Here is a 17,631-nt window from a genome sequence, read left to right as displayed (position 1 = left end):
ATTTTCACCCTTTTGTATTGGATTGTATTTTAGTTTTCCACTGCTGATTGCAAAAAAATTCCTAATCCTCTGGCCTACCACAGAGTTTTCACTGTTTTGTGTGCTTTAGTTTCCCATTGGATACTTTCTTTGACCACCTTTGTGGTTCATCCTTTCCTGTTTGTTAACCAATCCTCTGTGCTAATAAGTTAACCTTCTTCTCCAAGTTTTATTTAGTAAACTTTGAGATGGCCCCATATCAAAGACCTTTGGAAGTCTAAGTACATCATATTTACAGGCTCCCATTTATCCACAGAAAAAAAAAATAGAAAGGCAATTTCATTACAGCATTACTTCTGTTTTTGGGTCCAAGCTGGTGACAGTAGATCAGATAGTGTTCACTCTAGCAGCTGTCTGCATTTCTCATGGGACAGCTGATGCAAACATCACTGCAGTTCCTTGCCCATAGATGATGTAGTCAAACAGGCACCAGGGTTTGGAATATGAATGCTGTTCATAGGTGATATACTTATCCCGCCACCAATCATCTAAAACCAATGATCTCACCATGATCACATTGCTGAATGCAAAATGGCTGCCATGTTTCCCACAAGAAAAGCGAATATACAAATATTTTATCGACTGCAATCCTATGTCCATGACAAGAAGGATATAAATGCAAGTTTCTTTGTTATTTAAGCTTTCAGGCCACAACGAATTTTGCAGTAAATAATCATTTCAAAATCAATTTGATGAAAAAATTTTAAACTTCCAAGTACATGATTCAGGAAGGCAAAACATGGAACAATTTTCTATCCAAATGAAATTAAGCAAATATCACCACCAACACCTCCCCATTTTACTTGCAAGCTGTTCTTGTGATAATTCCAAAATTCCAGACAATAGCAACTGCATGAAAAATCAAGTGATATATCAGCATATTTAATATTATAAAATCTTAAAACAACTTATATAAAATACAACATGTAGTATTAGACCTACAGTACAAATTAAGTTGTAGTTTGGGGGATACACAATTCAATTTCACTTACAATCCCAGCAATAGGCAAAGAGAAGCTCAAAAACTGAGACTTTTCTTTAGAATATATTCTACCATGGAAGTATTCTAAAATCATCAAAGGCAAGACAGGATAGATGAAGACTAACTGAAGTAGTTAAAGAATAAGTCACATCAATTATTCAATATCAGTCAGACTACCACAAGGAAATCATGCTGATATATGACTAGTATTGAGAAGTAGAACATAACTAACCTAAATAACAAATATTATTTGGAACAAAATAAGTTATTTGCATGTTTATGCTCGTATTGTCACTTCAAAAAAATTGTTAATGGAGGAAGTGTTTTTAAAAGGCTCAATCAGAATCTAAATGTTGCATCCTTTCCAAGTTACTGGCAGGACAAGTTATCATAAACTAACCAACAATCAGATAGGTAAATAGCTGACAAAAACAGCTATTTTTGTTTCGATATAACCAGAAAAGGATAATTAACAAAAATAGAAATTTAGTACTTACTTAGCTGTGTATTTTTAATCCCTTGAATATCCCATATATTGGACTACTATCTATTTTAGCACGATTTATTTCATTACAAAATGACTAATTTTCAGTGAGGTTAGGCCAATGATCATTCATGTCCCAGACATGAATTTTTTTTAAGTAAATGAAGCGGTTTGAGAAATCTTATTACATTTGCACCTTTACAACTAAATACAGCACTATTTTCTTCTTACATTTGACAATAATTTTTTTCATACCGGATTCTCATCACATTCTGCATTACTCTCTTTAACATGGCCAACAACTATGGATATTGCCACAGATGCCACCTAGGCTGAATTACTTGGTCTGCTGTCTTACATATCGTGCATTATCCATAGTTAGCAAAAATACATTTTTTGCAAAACAACAAGATTAATTCAAGGTTGCATAACAGAGATCAACAGGATTTGAAAATTTAACACATTGAGTACATACTGTTTGATCTTATCATTCTGTGGTCCAAACTTTGGTCCAGTAGGTCCCCTTCTGTACAGAAAACACTGAATCAGAAATGCTGAACAATGACAGGCATAAAAATCAAAATTAAACATTATATATTGGACAAGTTATCAAACTTAATTCTTGATCATCATCAGATCATGTTACACATAGCAGATTCCATTTAACAATGATTGCCAGTTGAAAAAGTAGCAGACTCCTTATTAATGCTAACTGCACTCAATTATGGAATCATACACCACAGGACGCCTTGTAGCCCAGCTCGTTCTCCTCCAAATGTACATCTAAATTCCCTTCAAAGTTCCATTAATTCTGTCTGCACACCCTTTTATACAATGCATTTCCAACCAATATAACTTGCTGCATTAAAAACCTCTGTTTTTGGCAATTATTTAAAAGTCAAAGTCCTTTTGTTATTGTTGATTAATGAAACCAATGCTTTATCTACTCAGGTAAAATTTCTCAATTTTGAGCAACTCTGTTAAATCTCCATTTAAATTTAGCTACATTTAGTGCAAGCCCAGCTTTCTCATCTCTGAATAAGAGATCAAAAAGATTATAGTTTCTAATCCATGATCAGCGCTGAGTTTAGCACAAGACTACAGAAAAACTACAAAGTCTCTGGGCTTAAAGAGGGGAGGGAGTGAGAAACCAGGGCCATAGTTCCAGCTGGCAAACAAATACCTGCTTACTGGCAAGGATGAAAATGGACTCAGCCTTACTGTCTATCTCGCGAAGTTAAACCAACTATCAACGACACTGGCACAGGTTCATACTTATTAAATGATCATTTAGGAAAGGCACAGGGGCAAAGAAATTGCACCCTTGAGTAGGTTGTTGTCAATGAAGAAGGCAGTGCAAATAAAAAAATGAATTTGTTTTCAAGTTTCTTGTTTTGATTAGAGGCAGTCATTCAACATGATATACATCCAAAACTCAAAATATTTTTCCTTGAAGTGATTGTGAAACATTGCTGGTAGGAAAAACAATGAATTAAATTTATTCTCTTAGACCGAGACATTATTTTGGCAAAAAAAATCAATTCCAATCTATAACAGATTGTATTCAATCCTGGCAGTTTTGGTGTGGGTGGAAGATTTCTACATCAAATAATAATCAAATTCACAGTTAAGTGCAGTGATAGTCAAGCCTGGCTATCATTCAGAACTACCAGGTATTTTCCACTGAAGCCTTTTAAAAAAAACTCGATCCTGTTTGCATGCAAGTTCTAGATGTTTAAAACTTAGAAAGGGACAATTCCAATCAATGCTGTCTTCTTGTTGGATAAAGCTGATGAAACAGAACTGGTGCCACAACAAACTGAACAAATTCATGGGTTTAAGTTTTGTATGTGATCCCACGTTCCACGTTTTACTGTGACATAAACATAAGGACAGCATATTGGATAACCTGGCAACAGGATGTGGTGGTTTGTACTGTCTGAAAATTCCCCAAAAACAGCCTTTTACAAATAGAAATACAGCTTATAAGTGCACTATAGCAAGTTAAACAGAATTATTCTGAGTCATAAAATTCAAGTCTGCTCTACAGTTCTTGATAGCAGATACTAAGGGCAGATGCAAAAGTAGTTAAATTGTTTTTAATTTAAATTTAAAATATTAACATAATTGCAGAAAGAGAGAGGAAAGCACACTGTTAATTTCCACACTGACTCCTGGTGTGCCTGAAACCTCATTATTTCAACAGAATGAAATGCTTTGCCTGTCCTTGTGAGACTCCAAAATTAGGATTAACTGTAATTGAAATTTACTGCGTGATGAAATAAAAGCACATACTCACAGGAAAAAATCTTCCTCTTCATCAGAATCATCTTCTAACAGATTTCGCTGTAAAAGAAGTTAAAGTTAATGTGAAAGATGTCTGTCATTAAAGGTCATGAGGTTACTTTTAGAAGCTACGCCATCACATTTTTTAAACTCTGTTAAAATTCACAACAGCTTGAAGACATCTGTTTGGACACTGGTTCATTTACCTATAGTTTTAAATTTGCATATAGTCTCATACCTTCATTCGCAGCCAAGTAGTTACTTGATAACAGAGGGCAAACCAAGCAGAACATGTTGACTTTGGGACACAGCATTTATGTTTTCACTTCTACAACTGATGAAAATGTTCAGATAACTTCAAAAGATAAATGGCATGGTATTTCTGAAGACTGATCAACAGGGCACATACCCGCACCCTCAGTTAAAGTTTTGGAGCTGCAGCTTACTAATAGTGATCAAAACCAAGTAATCCCAGCAACAGAGTGACAGAGTGCACCAGACAGTCTTTGAGACCATCCCCACCAACATGGCCATAGCTGCACCGACCATTTTGCAGCTTACTATTTGTTATTTCATTTTTTTTTTAAATTGCACCCACAGCTGGCCTTCCAGCTTCAAAAGTCCACTCTCAAAGCCTGCTTTCCAATAACTACTTGGCCATTTCTGGAGAAAAAAAAAATCACTGTCACATGCCTACTTCTAGGTACAGCTTGCACCATCTTGACCCAAAACTCAATTTAAAATGACATTTTGTAATTCTTTAGAAGATTGATAGAATCTTTATTTGAGTAACTCTATATCAAACAATATCACAGCATGTCATTTCCACAAATTTGACAAGGCTGTTTCCAAGCACATGGAAGTCCATTAGAATGTGGATCAATATGTCACAAATTCACTTACAGCACATAATCTCATTACTTCCCAAAGAGGCGAATCTTCAATTAAATCTCAATTTTACTTGTTAAAAATACGAGATAACACAGTTCAGCTGTGACACAGTTTCACTTTTTGGACCTCCTCATCCGAGTTACAAGGGACTTACACTGCTGCATAAAAGCACAATGATTGTTCTGCTCAAGAATGTGTAAAATTATTTAGTAGTAGTAATTTATGACATACAGGACAATTACTAGTTTAGCAGCAACTCATACTGCTTTTCAACCTTCAAGGCTGGAATCTTTTCAGCAATTATTTTTATGCGCATCTTCCTGTACCCTTTTGCATAGGAATTACTAGAGAAAAGAAAAATCTACAATAGAAACAGGTTTAAGCCATGTCATGTCTCAATTTAGCCAAACTACACCCTAAATATGCACTTTTCAGAAACAAATCCATCTAATTTGTAGTTCAATGAATCAATACTCCTGTTTTCACTAATTTGCTCAGAGACCTGTTCTAGAGATTCATTATCTGTTCGCGAATAACAAAGTTGATCGCCCAGAATGCACGGATGTAGAATTGGAGGACAAGGAGGATGGCCACATCAGGAACAAGTCAGCATCCTGGTTACAGGTTGGCAAGCCTTTGGGGAACAAAAGGCCTCAAACACATCTATCACTATTCCTGTGATGGATTTTAACCTCCATCAGACGGATGGATGCCAGCTTCAGGGCTCTTCAGTTAATGAAGTCATGCAGGCAAGCAAGGGCACTGCCACGTTTTAGGCTCCATCATATTCATCTGCCTGTGTCTACAATACTCACCTTTCCTAATAGAACTGTCATCCTGACATTGCCAAGGGCCTTTGACTGGGCCACCACCCTTGATAATGTACCCACTGCCCTCAATAGGCTGGCATGTACAAAGACAGCCAATTAGGCAACTAGTTGCCTCTACGTGGTTTGCACTAGTGATGATGTTTGCACTGATGACATGGCACACTCGGGATCCGATGCAGGATCAATAAAAGGATTCTGACATCCATTATTAACTCTGCCTACTGTTGATTATCATGATAGCAGCAAAAATATTACTGGACTGCATGTCTATAACCTAAAGTAAACATCCATTTAGGTCAAATTAAATGGTCCCACTATACAGCTTCATAGGATAATAAATATTTATCTGTGAAATAATTGCAAGCAATAATTCAGTCAAGCACACCTAATGATCATTACAGCAAAACTCAAAAGGTGATCATACTTTAGCATTATGACAAGACTGAAATTATCTGCATCTTTTACATGCATTGTTCTTTATTTGGGCTTTATTAAATTCAAAACATTACCTTGAGATATTGATTGAAAAATGGATGGAAGTTGGGACTGAAGGGGTAGGGAATTAAATGATAAGTGCTGAATATACCATGTTCTTCAATTTCATATTAAAATTAATGATAAGGACAAAGTTCAGCTTAACTGGGCAAAATTGCAAGTTTGCTTCTTCCCACATCATTGCCTTGTTACTTAGTCCTATTGTGAAGAAAAGGAAGCAAATGCAGATGAATTATTTTACAGTCTCGTGGAAAATGAATTCAATCACTGATCTTTATTCTTGTTACTAATTTCCAATACAAGTATCTGATCAAGATGACAGGTTCAGCAAATGTAACTTTTCTGAAATATACCAAATCAATAACTGTGTTTGATTCTGCTCTTGCATTTGGGAGGGTGTGTGAAATAATCTGTTTTGGCAAACACATTGGCCACATGGGGAAGAGCGAGTTTTGGAGAAGATTTGTAGCTCAGGTTGAGGTTCTGGATGTGAGTTTGCTCGCTGAGCTGGAAAGTTCGTTTTCAGACGTTTCGTCACTATTCTAGGTAACATCATCAGTGAGCCTCCGACGAAGCGCTGGTGTTATGTCCCGCTTTCTATTTATCTGGTTAGGTTTCCTTGGGTTGGTGATGTCATTTCCTGTGTTGGTGATGTCATTGAAAAAGAACAGGAAATGACATCACCAACCCAAGGAAACCTAACCAGATAAATAGAAAGCGGGACATAACACCAGCGCTTCGGAGGAGGCTCACTGATGATGTTACCTAGAATGGTGACGAAACGTCTGAAAACTAACCTTTCAGCTCAGCGAGCAAACTCACATCCACATGGGGAAGATTTTGCATTCAGCTATTACGGGCAAGAGGACCTGGAAAATAAAATACTGTACAAAAAATACTGGAAGCTGTTCTACTGATTGATCAGCAGAGGGAGTCTTTTCAATTGCTATATATTATTTGGATAAGAAGTTCACCACTTCTAGAGATTTGAAAGAAGCAAAATGTATCGTAGTTAATATTAAATGTATATTTACAGGAGGTTGCCAACTTCTGAATGCAACTCCATGCAGGGTGTTTTAATATTAAATTTTAAAGATCATATGGACATTTCCTTGTACTTTATTATTTTATGTTGTTATTTTAATGTCCCGCATTGAGTTCCCACTTGTACACAAATCAAGTTATAAACAAAACTCAAGACCAGTCCTGTTTGCAACCCTGGGATTGCTTGTATTTACAAAATAATTTTACAATACCAGAATTTAAAGAAATCTGTCAGTGAGCAATAATGAGATAATTCTATTGTATCAGACCTGTAGTTCAAAGGGCAGATGCAATGCACGTACTGCTAAAAAGACATTTTGTGCTAATCTCAGCTTGGGCACTCCAGCTGGTTTCAGTATATTACACAAAAACTAAACAGGGCAGGAACTGTCAATGTGAAAGAAGAACCTAAGGTAAAACTCAGCAAGTTAGACAATGTCTATGAAGAGAGAAGCAGAGTTAAAATTTCAGATCAGTTAACTTTTATCAATACCTGTCGTCAGGTTTGTGGAAAGGAGAGACTACAACCTATCATTCTCCAGCAATATGTTGAGTGAAGAAACAAGGCAAACATTCTGCACCAGAAGTGCCGTAACACTAGCAATGAGCTTATGGCAGTGGTGAAGCAGTGAGCTCATGAATATGCTGTCACCACTAAGCCGAATGATTCCCTTGTTCCTGTTGTGACATTATGATGTTGATATTCTCAGTGGGATATTCTACTGCATGTTACAATTCTAACTTTAGGGAGGGGCTGCCATGCTGTTATGTCAAAGTAGCTAAAAATTAGCTTTAAAGTCAGATACTCAAAGCATTTTTCAACAAGACATAAACACAACAAACAATCTGAAGAAATAAAACAGTCATCACATTAACAATTTTTGTACTGCCAGAAGCCATTCCAAACAGAGCCAATTGAATTACTTACGTGAAATCATTCAAACAATGACAGCTATCATTAACAAATATTTGCATGTGTAGATTGTGAACATCGTTAACTCCATGTTTATAGATTACTGGTCTCAGATTGAAAAGCAAGTGCTGCACTTGAAGATCAAAAAGAGTTTGCTGCATTTAAAGTTAATGTTCCATTTTTCAGCATTTTTTCCCCTCAATTATGATGAATGGAGTAAGGCTTGTAATAAAACTCAATAGGTCTGTGCTCAGGTTACTTCCCTAAGCACCAGTCACAGAGAAAAAAAATTATTTCCTTCTAAAGAGATCATTTATCAACTGGAAGTTTATTCAGGTGTAGTCCGTACAAGAAAAAAGCCACCAACTTTGGCCAATTAACAAAACAGGCATGGAATAACATGATGAAAAAGTCACTGACCTGAAAGATTAATTCTATTTCTCTCTCCCGATGCTGCCTTACTTGCTCAGTTTTTCTAGCTTCTTTTGTTCTGATTCCATACTTCCAACTTGCTCTGCATTTCACTTTTATATTGAAAATAATTAATTGGCCTGCAGAACCATAGATATATGGCAGCAAAGGCTGGATAACCTAAAAACTTACCAAGAATAAAGTCTCCATAACTTGCATCGCCGATGCCTGCCCTGCGCTCTTGGCAGTACATGGCAAGACAACATCACCAACGGAGTAGTCCTTCCTCAGACAAAATTGCCAAGCATGCTAGCACTATCGAGCAAAGACAACATCACTAGCTAGGATACGTGCACAGGATGCAAGATTACCACATCCCTAAGGATATGTCATGCAGGGAAGGAGCCTAAGCTTTCCAAAGCTGCAAGTCAACAATGCTGTCAAAAGAGGCATGAAAACCCTCAACATTAATCATGTTAAGTGGAAACTTCTAGCTGATAATCAATGCAAACTGCAACATCAGCAGTTTACCACAATGACACATGGTTTCAGAAGTTCCAAAACAGACGCCAATCCCTGCCAAAAGTCTCATTCGACTGGTAAGGGGCAACTTCATTGGCAGCATTTGTGGCAGACTTTACCTTTCCAGAATCGGCTTGTTCAGTCATCAAAAGGAGTGCAGATGATCTCATCTGATCTCTCCAGAGTTCTGAAGTTGTATCCCCATCGACTCTTATAGACAGAAGGATGTCACCTAAAATTTTTTGAGGCATTTCTTTACTCTTAAAGAGATCCTTTGCAAATGTCCAGTTCTGTTGTTGCCTCTTTATGCATCATATATATCTATGGGTTATTCAAACACAGGAGCCCTAACGTGAGCTTATTCCAAACACACTCAACACCCACACTTGCCAGGAGATTTATAAAAAATGACAACAATTGCAAAATCATTGGTGCCTTAGCTGAGACTGATTAACTTTAAAATATTAACATCAGATGGGCTCGAGAGAAACTAATAATGCCTTAAATAATTATTGCAGAAAGCGGACTGAAGTAATGGGAAAACAAATCTGCACCTCACTCAGGGCTACTATTCACTATTCATCTTCTGCTCAGTTAAACCACATAAAAGTCCTTGGCTGAAACAGAGATGGCAAAGCACTAACATCCGTTGGTTCTTTCATGATACAAATATAGGATTCCAGTTGGAGTTCTAGAGAAAATAAAAGCCCATTCCAAACTTCCTAAAGGTCTCATTGACAATACTGTTTAATCTGTATTGTACAGCATTAACAGTAAGAAATCTTACCCTTTCACTTCTTATGGATCCTGTCACGTCATCATCATTTAAATGTCGTTTAAATTTAGGTGGCATGATTACTGCCAAATGGAATGTGATCTCTTCAAACTGAAGTGCAACAAATCTTCAACCTAGAACAAATAATTAAGTGGTATTATTGAAGTTATGCATTAGGAACACAAGCAGGCCATTCAAGATTTGGGTCTGCTCTGCAAATTACATTATAGTCCATGTCAGTCATATAGTATTTATTTGCATTGGTTCCATATCATTTGATATCATTACATTAATAAATATTAATGGATCTTAGTATTGAAAGTTCAGACTCAGTAGCCATAGCCTCTTCTGGTGATAACATCTCAAAATTCTACAACACCTTGGTTTCCTGATTTTACTCCTGGGTAGACAAGTTCTAAACTTGAATTCAAGACTAAGTTTTCTTGAATTTTGACAGGGAAAATAATGTTCTGATCAATTCTTCCTTTAATCTTGTGCTCAACTGAATACAAGGCAAATTTATTCTACCTGTCCTGTAAATGTATCTCCTTGAAGGTTAATCTATCGGTCCCTACCTGCGGTGTTCAGAATTGAGTACAGTATTCCAGATCAATGTCCAATGCTTTGAGCAATAGTCTGTCAAAACCTTATTTATTAAAATGTCCACTCGTGCTCAATTTTACCACATAGAAAAACAGATAAATGAAAAGCATTGCAGCCAATGGCAGAGTATTTTTTAATATATAACTGAACTTTGCTTTGAAATTTATGCGTGCAAACTCGAAATACAAAATATACGGTTCTAATTTCGCACTACCAATGTAAGCACAGAACAGGAACAATCTTTCACATGTGACACTGCAACATAACTTTCCACAATTTACTTATGCTCTTCACAAGTTCAGCAAAACACCAACACATGAAAATGAAACCTTGAACTAAAGAGTTCAACAACTTCTCTTTTGATTCCTCCCACTTCCTACAGACTAAGGGGGTGGCCATGAGATGTTTTTTCTTCCTTATCCCATACGTTCAAGTTCATTTCTATGATTTTGTTAAAGTTTGGACCATGATCATGTCCTCCTATTCTCTTTCTATTTTTATACACATCATATTTAACGCTGACCTTGTCTATATTTAGCGTAGCCATTGCCTCCTTCTGCATCCTTGCACAGGATTTTTGACCTGACAGAAGATGGATGGGCAATCCGCCAATAGAGTTTTAAGATAATTAGTCATTTTTTCTCTAAACTCCTATCCAATAGTGTGAATAACATCTCCTTAATAGTCTGAACTTGTTTTACAATAATGACTGGATTACGTGAACTGTAAATCCACTGTCTTGCCATAAAAAATTGCGTTGCCTTGTCATGTTCCACATCTAGTTTCATTTGAGCCCCTCTCATTGACAGTCTACACAAGAGTAAGATTATTTCACCTGCCATGATGTCTGCAGTGATAAAGTGGTTTATTCTAGCTATTTTTGAGCAAACGTCACTCTTTTCAGTGATTCCAACATGATGTCATCCCAAACTTTGAGGCGGTAGCTCCCTCCATTTCCTGAACCTTATTTCAATCCTAATGATTTGAAGAGTCTTGGCAAAATTTTAACCATTCCATTCCAGATGCACGAGGTGCACAACCAAGGCCTAACTAACTGTAACTGAATGGGTCTGACATTCCATTCAGCTCTGCATGAAGCATCCTGTAACCAGGATAATTCCTCCTAGCTGATCAATATCACCATCTTCTTTTGAACGCTCTATATCATGTTTAAATTCAAACTCATTGTTATCCTGTTTAGGACAATTCGTTGTATACTACAGAGCCTCATTTAAAACATCATTTTGCCTTACATGGGGGACTCCTAGAATTTATTCATATGTTATTTTTCTCTAAATCCTGTTGTTTGACTGTCTCCCAGATACATCCCAAATTCACTTCTTGTAGCTATGGTTCTCCTTTCACATTGACACTTGTGGCGTCCACCTGGATGATCTTACAATGACACTACGATTGAATGTTCCATTCCTTGTATTACTGTCACATGTTCCATTTCAGCCACAAGAGAAACTGGGAATGCCTATCTTCTCCAGTTTTGTTTTAAAAGGATTTTTCCATCTATTCTAAAAGTGTGTGTTTTATATCTGAAAATCTAAACCCAATTAATATCAGGCATCTATCCACATTCAACACAATGGCACAGTAAACAGCAAGAATTTAAAAGCAAGCACTGATGTTTTTTCCAAAACTTGCAGCTGGTGCTGAATCCTTTTATACGCACCTGCCTTTCAAAATCTGAATGTGACCATGCCTCATTTAGGTCATCTTCCTTATAGATTTTATCCATAACATTTAAGAGAACTTTTAAACCTTGCTCAGTCCGACTGTTGACTCTACCACTGAGAATAGTTTACAATTGATCTTGCTTCTAGTAGGAAATGACTGTGCCAACGCCATATTCTTATCTGAGAAGAATGCAAGACACGTCCACTTTTCCATTGATCACAGGGTTCGATTTCACAGCAAACTGGCAGGAAATAGCAATCCAACGCATTACACTAGGTTTCTGTAATTCTTCTCAAAATACCTCAAAGTTACAAATGTCAATTTGTATTGATACCAGTCAGTGAGGGAGAAATCAAGCTATGTTTCTTTGTGCTCCTAAGATGCTGCTTGGCCTGGTGCGTTCATCCAGCTCCACATTTTGTTATCTCGGATTCTCCAGCATCTGCAGTTCCCATTATTTCTCTATGTTTCTTTGTGGATAGCTCTTAACTACTCAGTCTTGAAGCTCCTTCCACACACCAGTCCCACCTACCTCCCCCTTCATATCCTTTGTTTCTTTTCAGAGATGCTATTACATACCTCTGGATCTTTTTTTTGAAACCATGATCAAATCGTCAGCGCTACAAAGTAAAACAATTATCAACTGTCTCCTCCTTTACATCTACCTATTCAATTAATTATCCCCAACTACTCAATTACTGTTATATCAAATCCAGACATTGTCAATTATCAGCAAATTAAGACAAATTCCACTTGCTACTTCATGTTAGAACCTAGAGAGCTGGCATTCAGAGATTTTAATCATTAACCTGACCCATTCAGCCAAAGACATGACTTTCATCCTACCAATCTTGGCTGGTCCTGATCCAAAAGCTCAAGGCCATTTCCTTAAATTGTAACACTATTCAGCACAGATTCCATATTTTTATTATTATTAAACCCTCCTGTAACAATGCCATTAAAACTTACAGAAAAAAATGCTGTCTGAAAATGTAATCTATCACTGAAAAAAAATTAAACAGACCCAGATGGTTAGACTGACGCTGTAAGAAAGATTTTTGACTTTGAATATATGAAACAAGTAGCTGCAATGTGGAAGGTGCTGTGTGAAAGGATGCTGGCTGGCAACAGATTCAACAGTAACTTTTCAAAACAGAAGTGGATATTTACCTGAGGAAAACATTTTGCAAGGGAATGGGGCAAGGGTAGGATGAATTGGATACTTCTTCTAATGAATCAGCAAGAATGCCACATTTTTAAGTCCTAAAATGGAAACAATGTTTCTTTTGCACCGACTGCAGTTACATTATGGATAGCTCATAGTCAAAGCAGCGCCAGACAACTCCTGCAGAAGATCATTCTCACACACTTTCCAAACTTGTGGCTTGTTATTCTGCACATGTAACATTGTTATAAAGCAGAATCTGCTTGAAGTCAAATAAACAGTGCAATTGGCCTGAACATTTACAACATTACGTGCATTGCCATCAACAGCTTTTTAACTTTATAGATTAGAAAACCCAGCTTCAAACCCTGGTCTGAGGTGGGCCAAACAACCTAAATTGCAATAGCACTCTGACAGTTGGTTTCGGTTCCATGGACTTGTGAGGAGAGGTTGCAGATACAGCCTGCCAGAGGACTTACAACTGATTACTATTTGGTCAGTCTTCTCAATAATTGTGTATACATAGAGGTCAGGTAAAACAGGGTCATACTCAGCTAGGTTGTCCTCCACAGAAAACCCACCTGCAAACTTTCACTGACTTGATTGGAAACCATATTCCAATAATTATTAGCATCTCAGGAGAAAAGCTGGCAAAACTAAAAAGTCCTTTTCTCAAAATATCCCATGGCACGCTTTCAAATAGTACATATCCCTCAAACAACATCACTGAAACAGAATATCTGGTCATTATCAAACTGCAGTTTATGGGATCTTCGTATTGCAAATTGCTGCATTTTCTACAATATAACAGTGACTAAACATCATAAACATTTCATTGATTGTAAAGATTCCTTGCACATTCTGATGCAATAAGCAACAACTTGTTTTACATGGCAACTCTCTGCAGCACTTTGAATCGAGTAAAACATTCCAAAGCATTTCACATGGATATTATCTTGCAAAGTTTGTAGTTCAGCCAGATAATGAGGCATAGTGAAAAATGTAAGCAAAGATATAGATTTAAGGAGCCTCTCAAAGGAGGCAAGGTAGAATGTGATAGATTTCAGGGGCAAATTTCAGAGCTCAGCACAGAGGCTACTAAAGGCATAGTTAACAACGGTGAAGCGATTGAAACTGGCCTGAGTTAAAATGAGACCAGAATTGGAGAGAGAGAGATATCTTGGAGGACTGTTAGGCTGAAAGGGATCAAGAAGTAGGCCAGAATGAAGCCATGATGTAATTTGAAAACAAAGATGAGAATTTTAAAATCAAGGTGTCACTGGGAGCCAAAGTCAGCACTGTGTTAAGTATTTGGCACAACTTAGGGTACAAGAGGCAGAGTTTTGGATGTTTTGAGTATGAAGGCTGCACTTGTATTAAATCTAAAATTATGCTTTCCGATTATATCACAGAGGGGCATCATGGGGATTACAAATTAAGGGGGTTAAGATTGATCCTAGCGACACCAGGTTAATAGTGCAGGAGCAGGTATAGAGCTCACCTCAGTATTGGAGAAATGAAGATTCTCTACACTACAGCCAACACTGGTCAAGCATTTACAGTGGGTAGGAAGTTGAAAAGTGACCTTATAGAGGTTTATAAAAGCATAAGGGGGACAGATAAGGTGAGTGGCAGGTGTCTTTTCCTGGTGTCAGGGATTTCAAAGCTAGGAGGCATATTTTTAAGTTGAGAGAAAAAAGATTTTAAAAAGGTATGAGGGCAATTTTTTTTTAAAAAGAGTGGTGTGTGTGGAATGAACTTCCAGACAAAGTGGTGAGTGTGAGTACAGCTACAACATCTAAAGGACATTTAGACAAATACACAAACAAGAAATCATTGCAAGGATATAAGCCAAGTGCAGGCAGGTCAGACTAGTTTAGGATTATGGTCAGCACAGGCTGGTTGGACCTGTGCTTTACGACCGAGGATATACATCATAACATATGTATCCTCGGATCCCAAAATATAAATGACGCCCATGACTTGGATTCCCATTTCTGAAATAGAACATAGAACATAGAACATTACAGCACGGTACAGGCCCTTCGGCCCTCGATGTTGTGCCGACCTGTCATACCGATCTCAAGCCCATCTAACCTACACTATTCCATGTACGTCCATATGCTTATCCAATGACGACTTAAATGTATCTGAAGTTGGCGAATCTACTACTGTTGCAGGCAAAGCGTTCCATTCCCTTACTACTCTCTGAGTAAAGAAACTACCTCTGACATCTCTTCTATATCTTTCACCCCGCAATTTAAAGCTATGCCCCCTCATGTTCGCCGTCACCGTCCTAGGAAAAAGGCTCTCCCAATCCACCCTATCTAACCCTCTGATTATTTTAGTGTAAATGACTGCAGGCCTCAAAACACGTGCATTTGAAATGTCATAAGATTCAAGGCGCTACAGCCAAGTGCTGGAAATTGGGATTAGGTGTAGACAGGTCAGCATAGGCTTGATGGGCCTCTTCTGTGCTATGTGACTTGGAGACATTTGGATCAGTAACATAAACTCAGGGCGTACAAGCCTCGGTGACCAACAGCAGGCATTGGCGGGGGTTGGGGAGGGAGGTGGCCTCTGTAACGGTAGGAGCAGGAACTCTGCGTCCTCAAGGCAGGGGTCAGTTCTCCATTACCCCAGGGATGGTGGGGCTGCAACCAGGGCTGAGGTGGTTCTCTGCATTCCCAGGAATAGTGGGGCTGTAACGGGTGGGGCAAAAGAGGGTGGGAAGCTAAAGAGGGTAGGGCTGTGACCTGGGGTGGGGTAGCTCTCTGTGACCCGGGAATAGGAGACCAAGAGGCGGTGGGGGCACGGTCCGTCCGTCCTCCCACCCACTGACAGATCCTCCGGTCCGGGGCCTCATCCTTACCTTCCACCAGCCGCCTCTAGGGCCTGGTGTCTCTCGCCCACTCCCGGGTTGACTGTGTCAGCTCGGCTTCGCTCTCCCGGGGCCCCGGGCCTTGGCCTGGTCTCTCTCGGGGCCTTAGCCTGGACACTATCTCGCCTTGGGCCTTGGCCTAGACTCACTCAATCACTCTCTCTCTGTATGTTTCTGGGCCTTGGCCCGGACTCGCACTCTCTCCCTCCCCCTCTCTCTGGACCCCGGGAGCTGCAGCAGAGTGCGGCCTCGGACCGACACAAGCCCCGCCCCCCCGTCTCCATGGAAACGGTGTGCTTTGTGGGGGAGGGGTTGGAAGTGAGAGAATCATGTCATGTGGGAGGGATGGTCAACCTGGGGGCAGGACGGATGAGGAGTGACAAGGAGGTAAGTTTTATTTGTGGCTGGGATGTGAGCATCAATGGCAGCCCACAGACTACCCCACCCTCCCGAATTACCCAGAGGGCATTTGAAAGTGAACCTCATTGGTATGGGTCTGGAGTTACAAAGGACATGAGTGAACCAGATGGGGTTTTATGGCAATCGAAATGGCATTAGTATCATTGATTTATTTATTGTCAAGGGTATTTGTTCCATGTACTTGTTACAAATATGGTGAAAAGTGCTGTATAATGTCGCCACTCTTCAGTGCCATCTTAAACAAAAACCAGAAATAAACCAGACAAATGAGTATAAAGGTAGAAAAATGAAGTTAAAGGTTCAACATAGCCATAACCAACGTGGGCATTATTACAAGATAATAAAATGTGAGGCTGGATAAACACAGCAGGCCAAACAGCATCTCAGGAGCACAAAAGCTGACGTTTCGGGCCTAGACCCTTCATCAGACACCAACTTTTAATTCCAAACTTTTTACTAGAGTACACATTTCACCATCTGCCATGGAGGGATCAAACCTGTGCCCCTGGAGCATTAGCCTGGTGTACCAGTATTATTACCACTATGCCACTGTCTCCTCTAGGGTTGGGAATTGGGGGGAGGGAGAATCAGAAGGGAGGAAGTTGGGGACTCAGTGGGGGAATTGAGATACGGTGATTTGGGAGGGTGGGGAATTGCATGAGAGGGAGGTGGGCGGAATTGGGTGAGGGAGTATTCGGGAGGGAAGGGAAAGTTAGGAGAGGGAATAGGAAGATGTTTGGGAATATGACAATTGGGAATGTCAGAGGAAAAGAAGGAGAAATATGCAAGGAGTCAGGAGGGCTAAAAAGCATCATGAAAAGTCATTGGCCAACAGGATTAAGGAAAATTCCAAGTCTTTTTACAGATATATAAAGAACAAGAGGGTAGCCAGGCAGAGGGTTGGCCCACTCAAGGAAAGGGAAGGGATTTTTTGTGTCGATCCAGAGGAAATGGGTGAGGTATTAAATGAGTACTTTGTGTCAGTATTCATCATAGAGAAGAATTTGGTGGGTGATGAGTCCGAGAAAGGGTGTGTAAATAGTTTGGATCAAGTTGAGATCAAAAGGGAGGAGGTATTGGGGGTCTTGCAAAATATTAAGGTAGACAAGTCCCCAGGGCATGATGGGATATGCACCAGAAAACTGAGAGAAGCAAGGTAGGAAATTGATGGGGCCTTGAGGGAAATCTTTGTATCCTCACTGGC

At 38.9% G+C, this 17,631-nt stretch overlaps 1 protein-coding gene across 2 annotated transcripts in view; it reads right to left on the bottom strand.

Annotated features, from left to right (window-relative positions):
* vamp4 (vesicle-associated membrane protein 4) overlaps positions 1–16,298 on the bottom strand; it is a 44,150-nt gene extending 27,852 nt beyond the window's left edge. For both annotated transcript variants that reach the window (XM_059647770.1, XM_048539394.2), the window contains exons 1-4: positions 15,999–16,298; positions 9,685–9,806; positions 3,805–3,851; positions 1,981–2,031 (exon numbers count right to left, since the gene is read on the bottom strand). In XM_059647770.1, coding sequence (XP_059503753.1) covers positions 1,981–2,031; positions 3,805–3,851; positions 9,685–9,750 — 164 coding nt within the window. In that variant the 5' untranslated portion in view covers positions 9,751–9,806; positions 15,999–16,298. The remainder of the gene's footprint in view (positions 1–1,980; positions 2,032–3,804; positions 3,852–9,684; positions 9,807–15,998) is intronic.
* Positions 16,299–17,631: the final 1,333 nt, after the last annotated feature.

Source organism: Stegostoma tigrinum, chromosome 8 (genome assembly GCF_030684315.1).
Source record: "Stegostoma tigrinum isolate sSteTig4 chromosome 8, sSteTig4.hap1, whole genome shotgun sequence".
Lineage (NCBI taxonomy): Eukaryota > Metazoa > Chordata > Chondrichthyes > Orectolobiformes > Stegostomatidae > Stegostoma > Stegostoma tigrinum.
The sequence above is the reverse complement of the archived record's forward strand: the minus strand, read 5'-3'. Positions and strand labels throughout refer to the sequence as shown.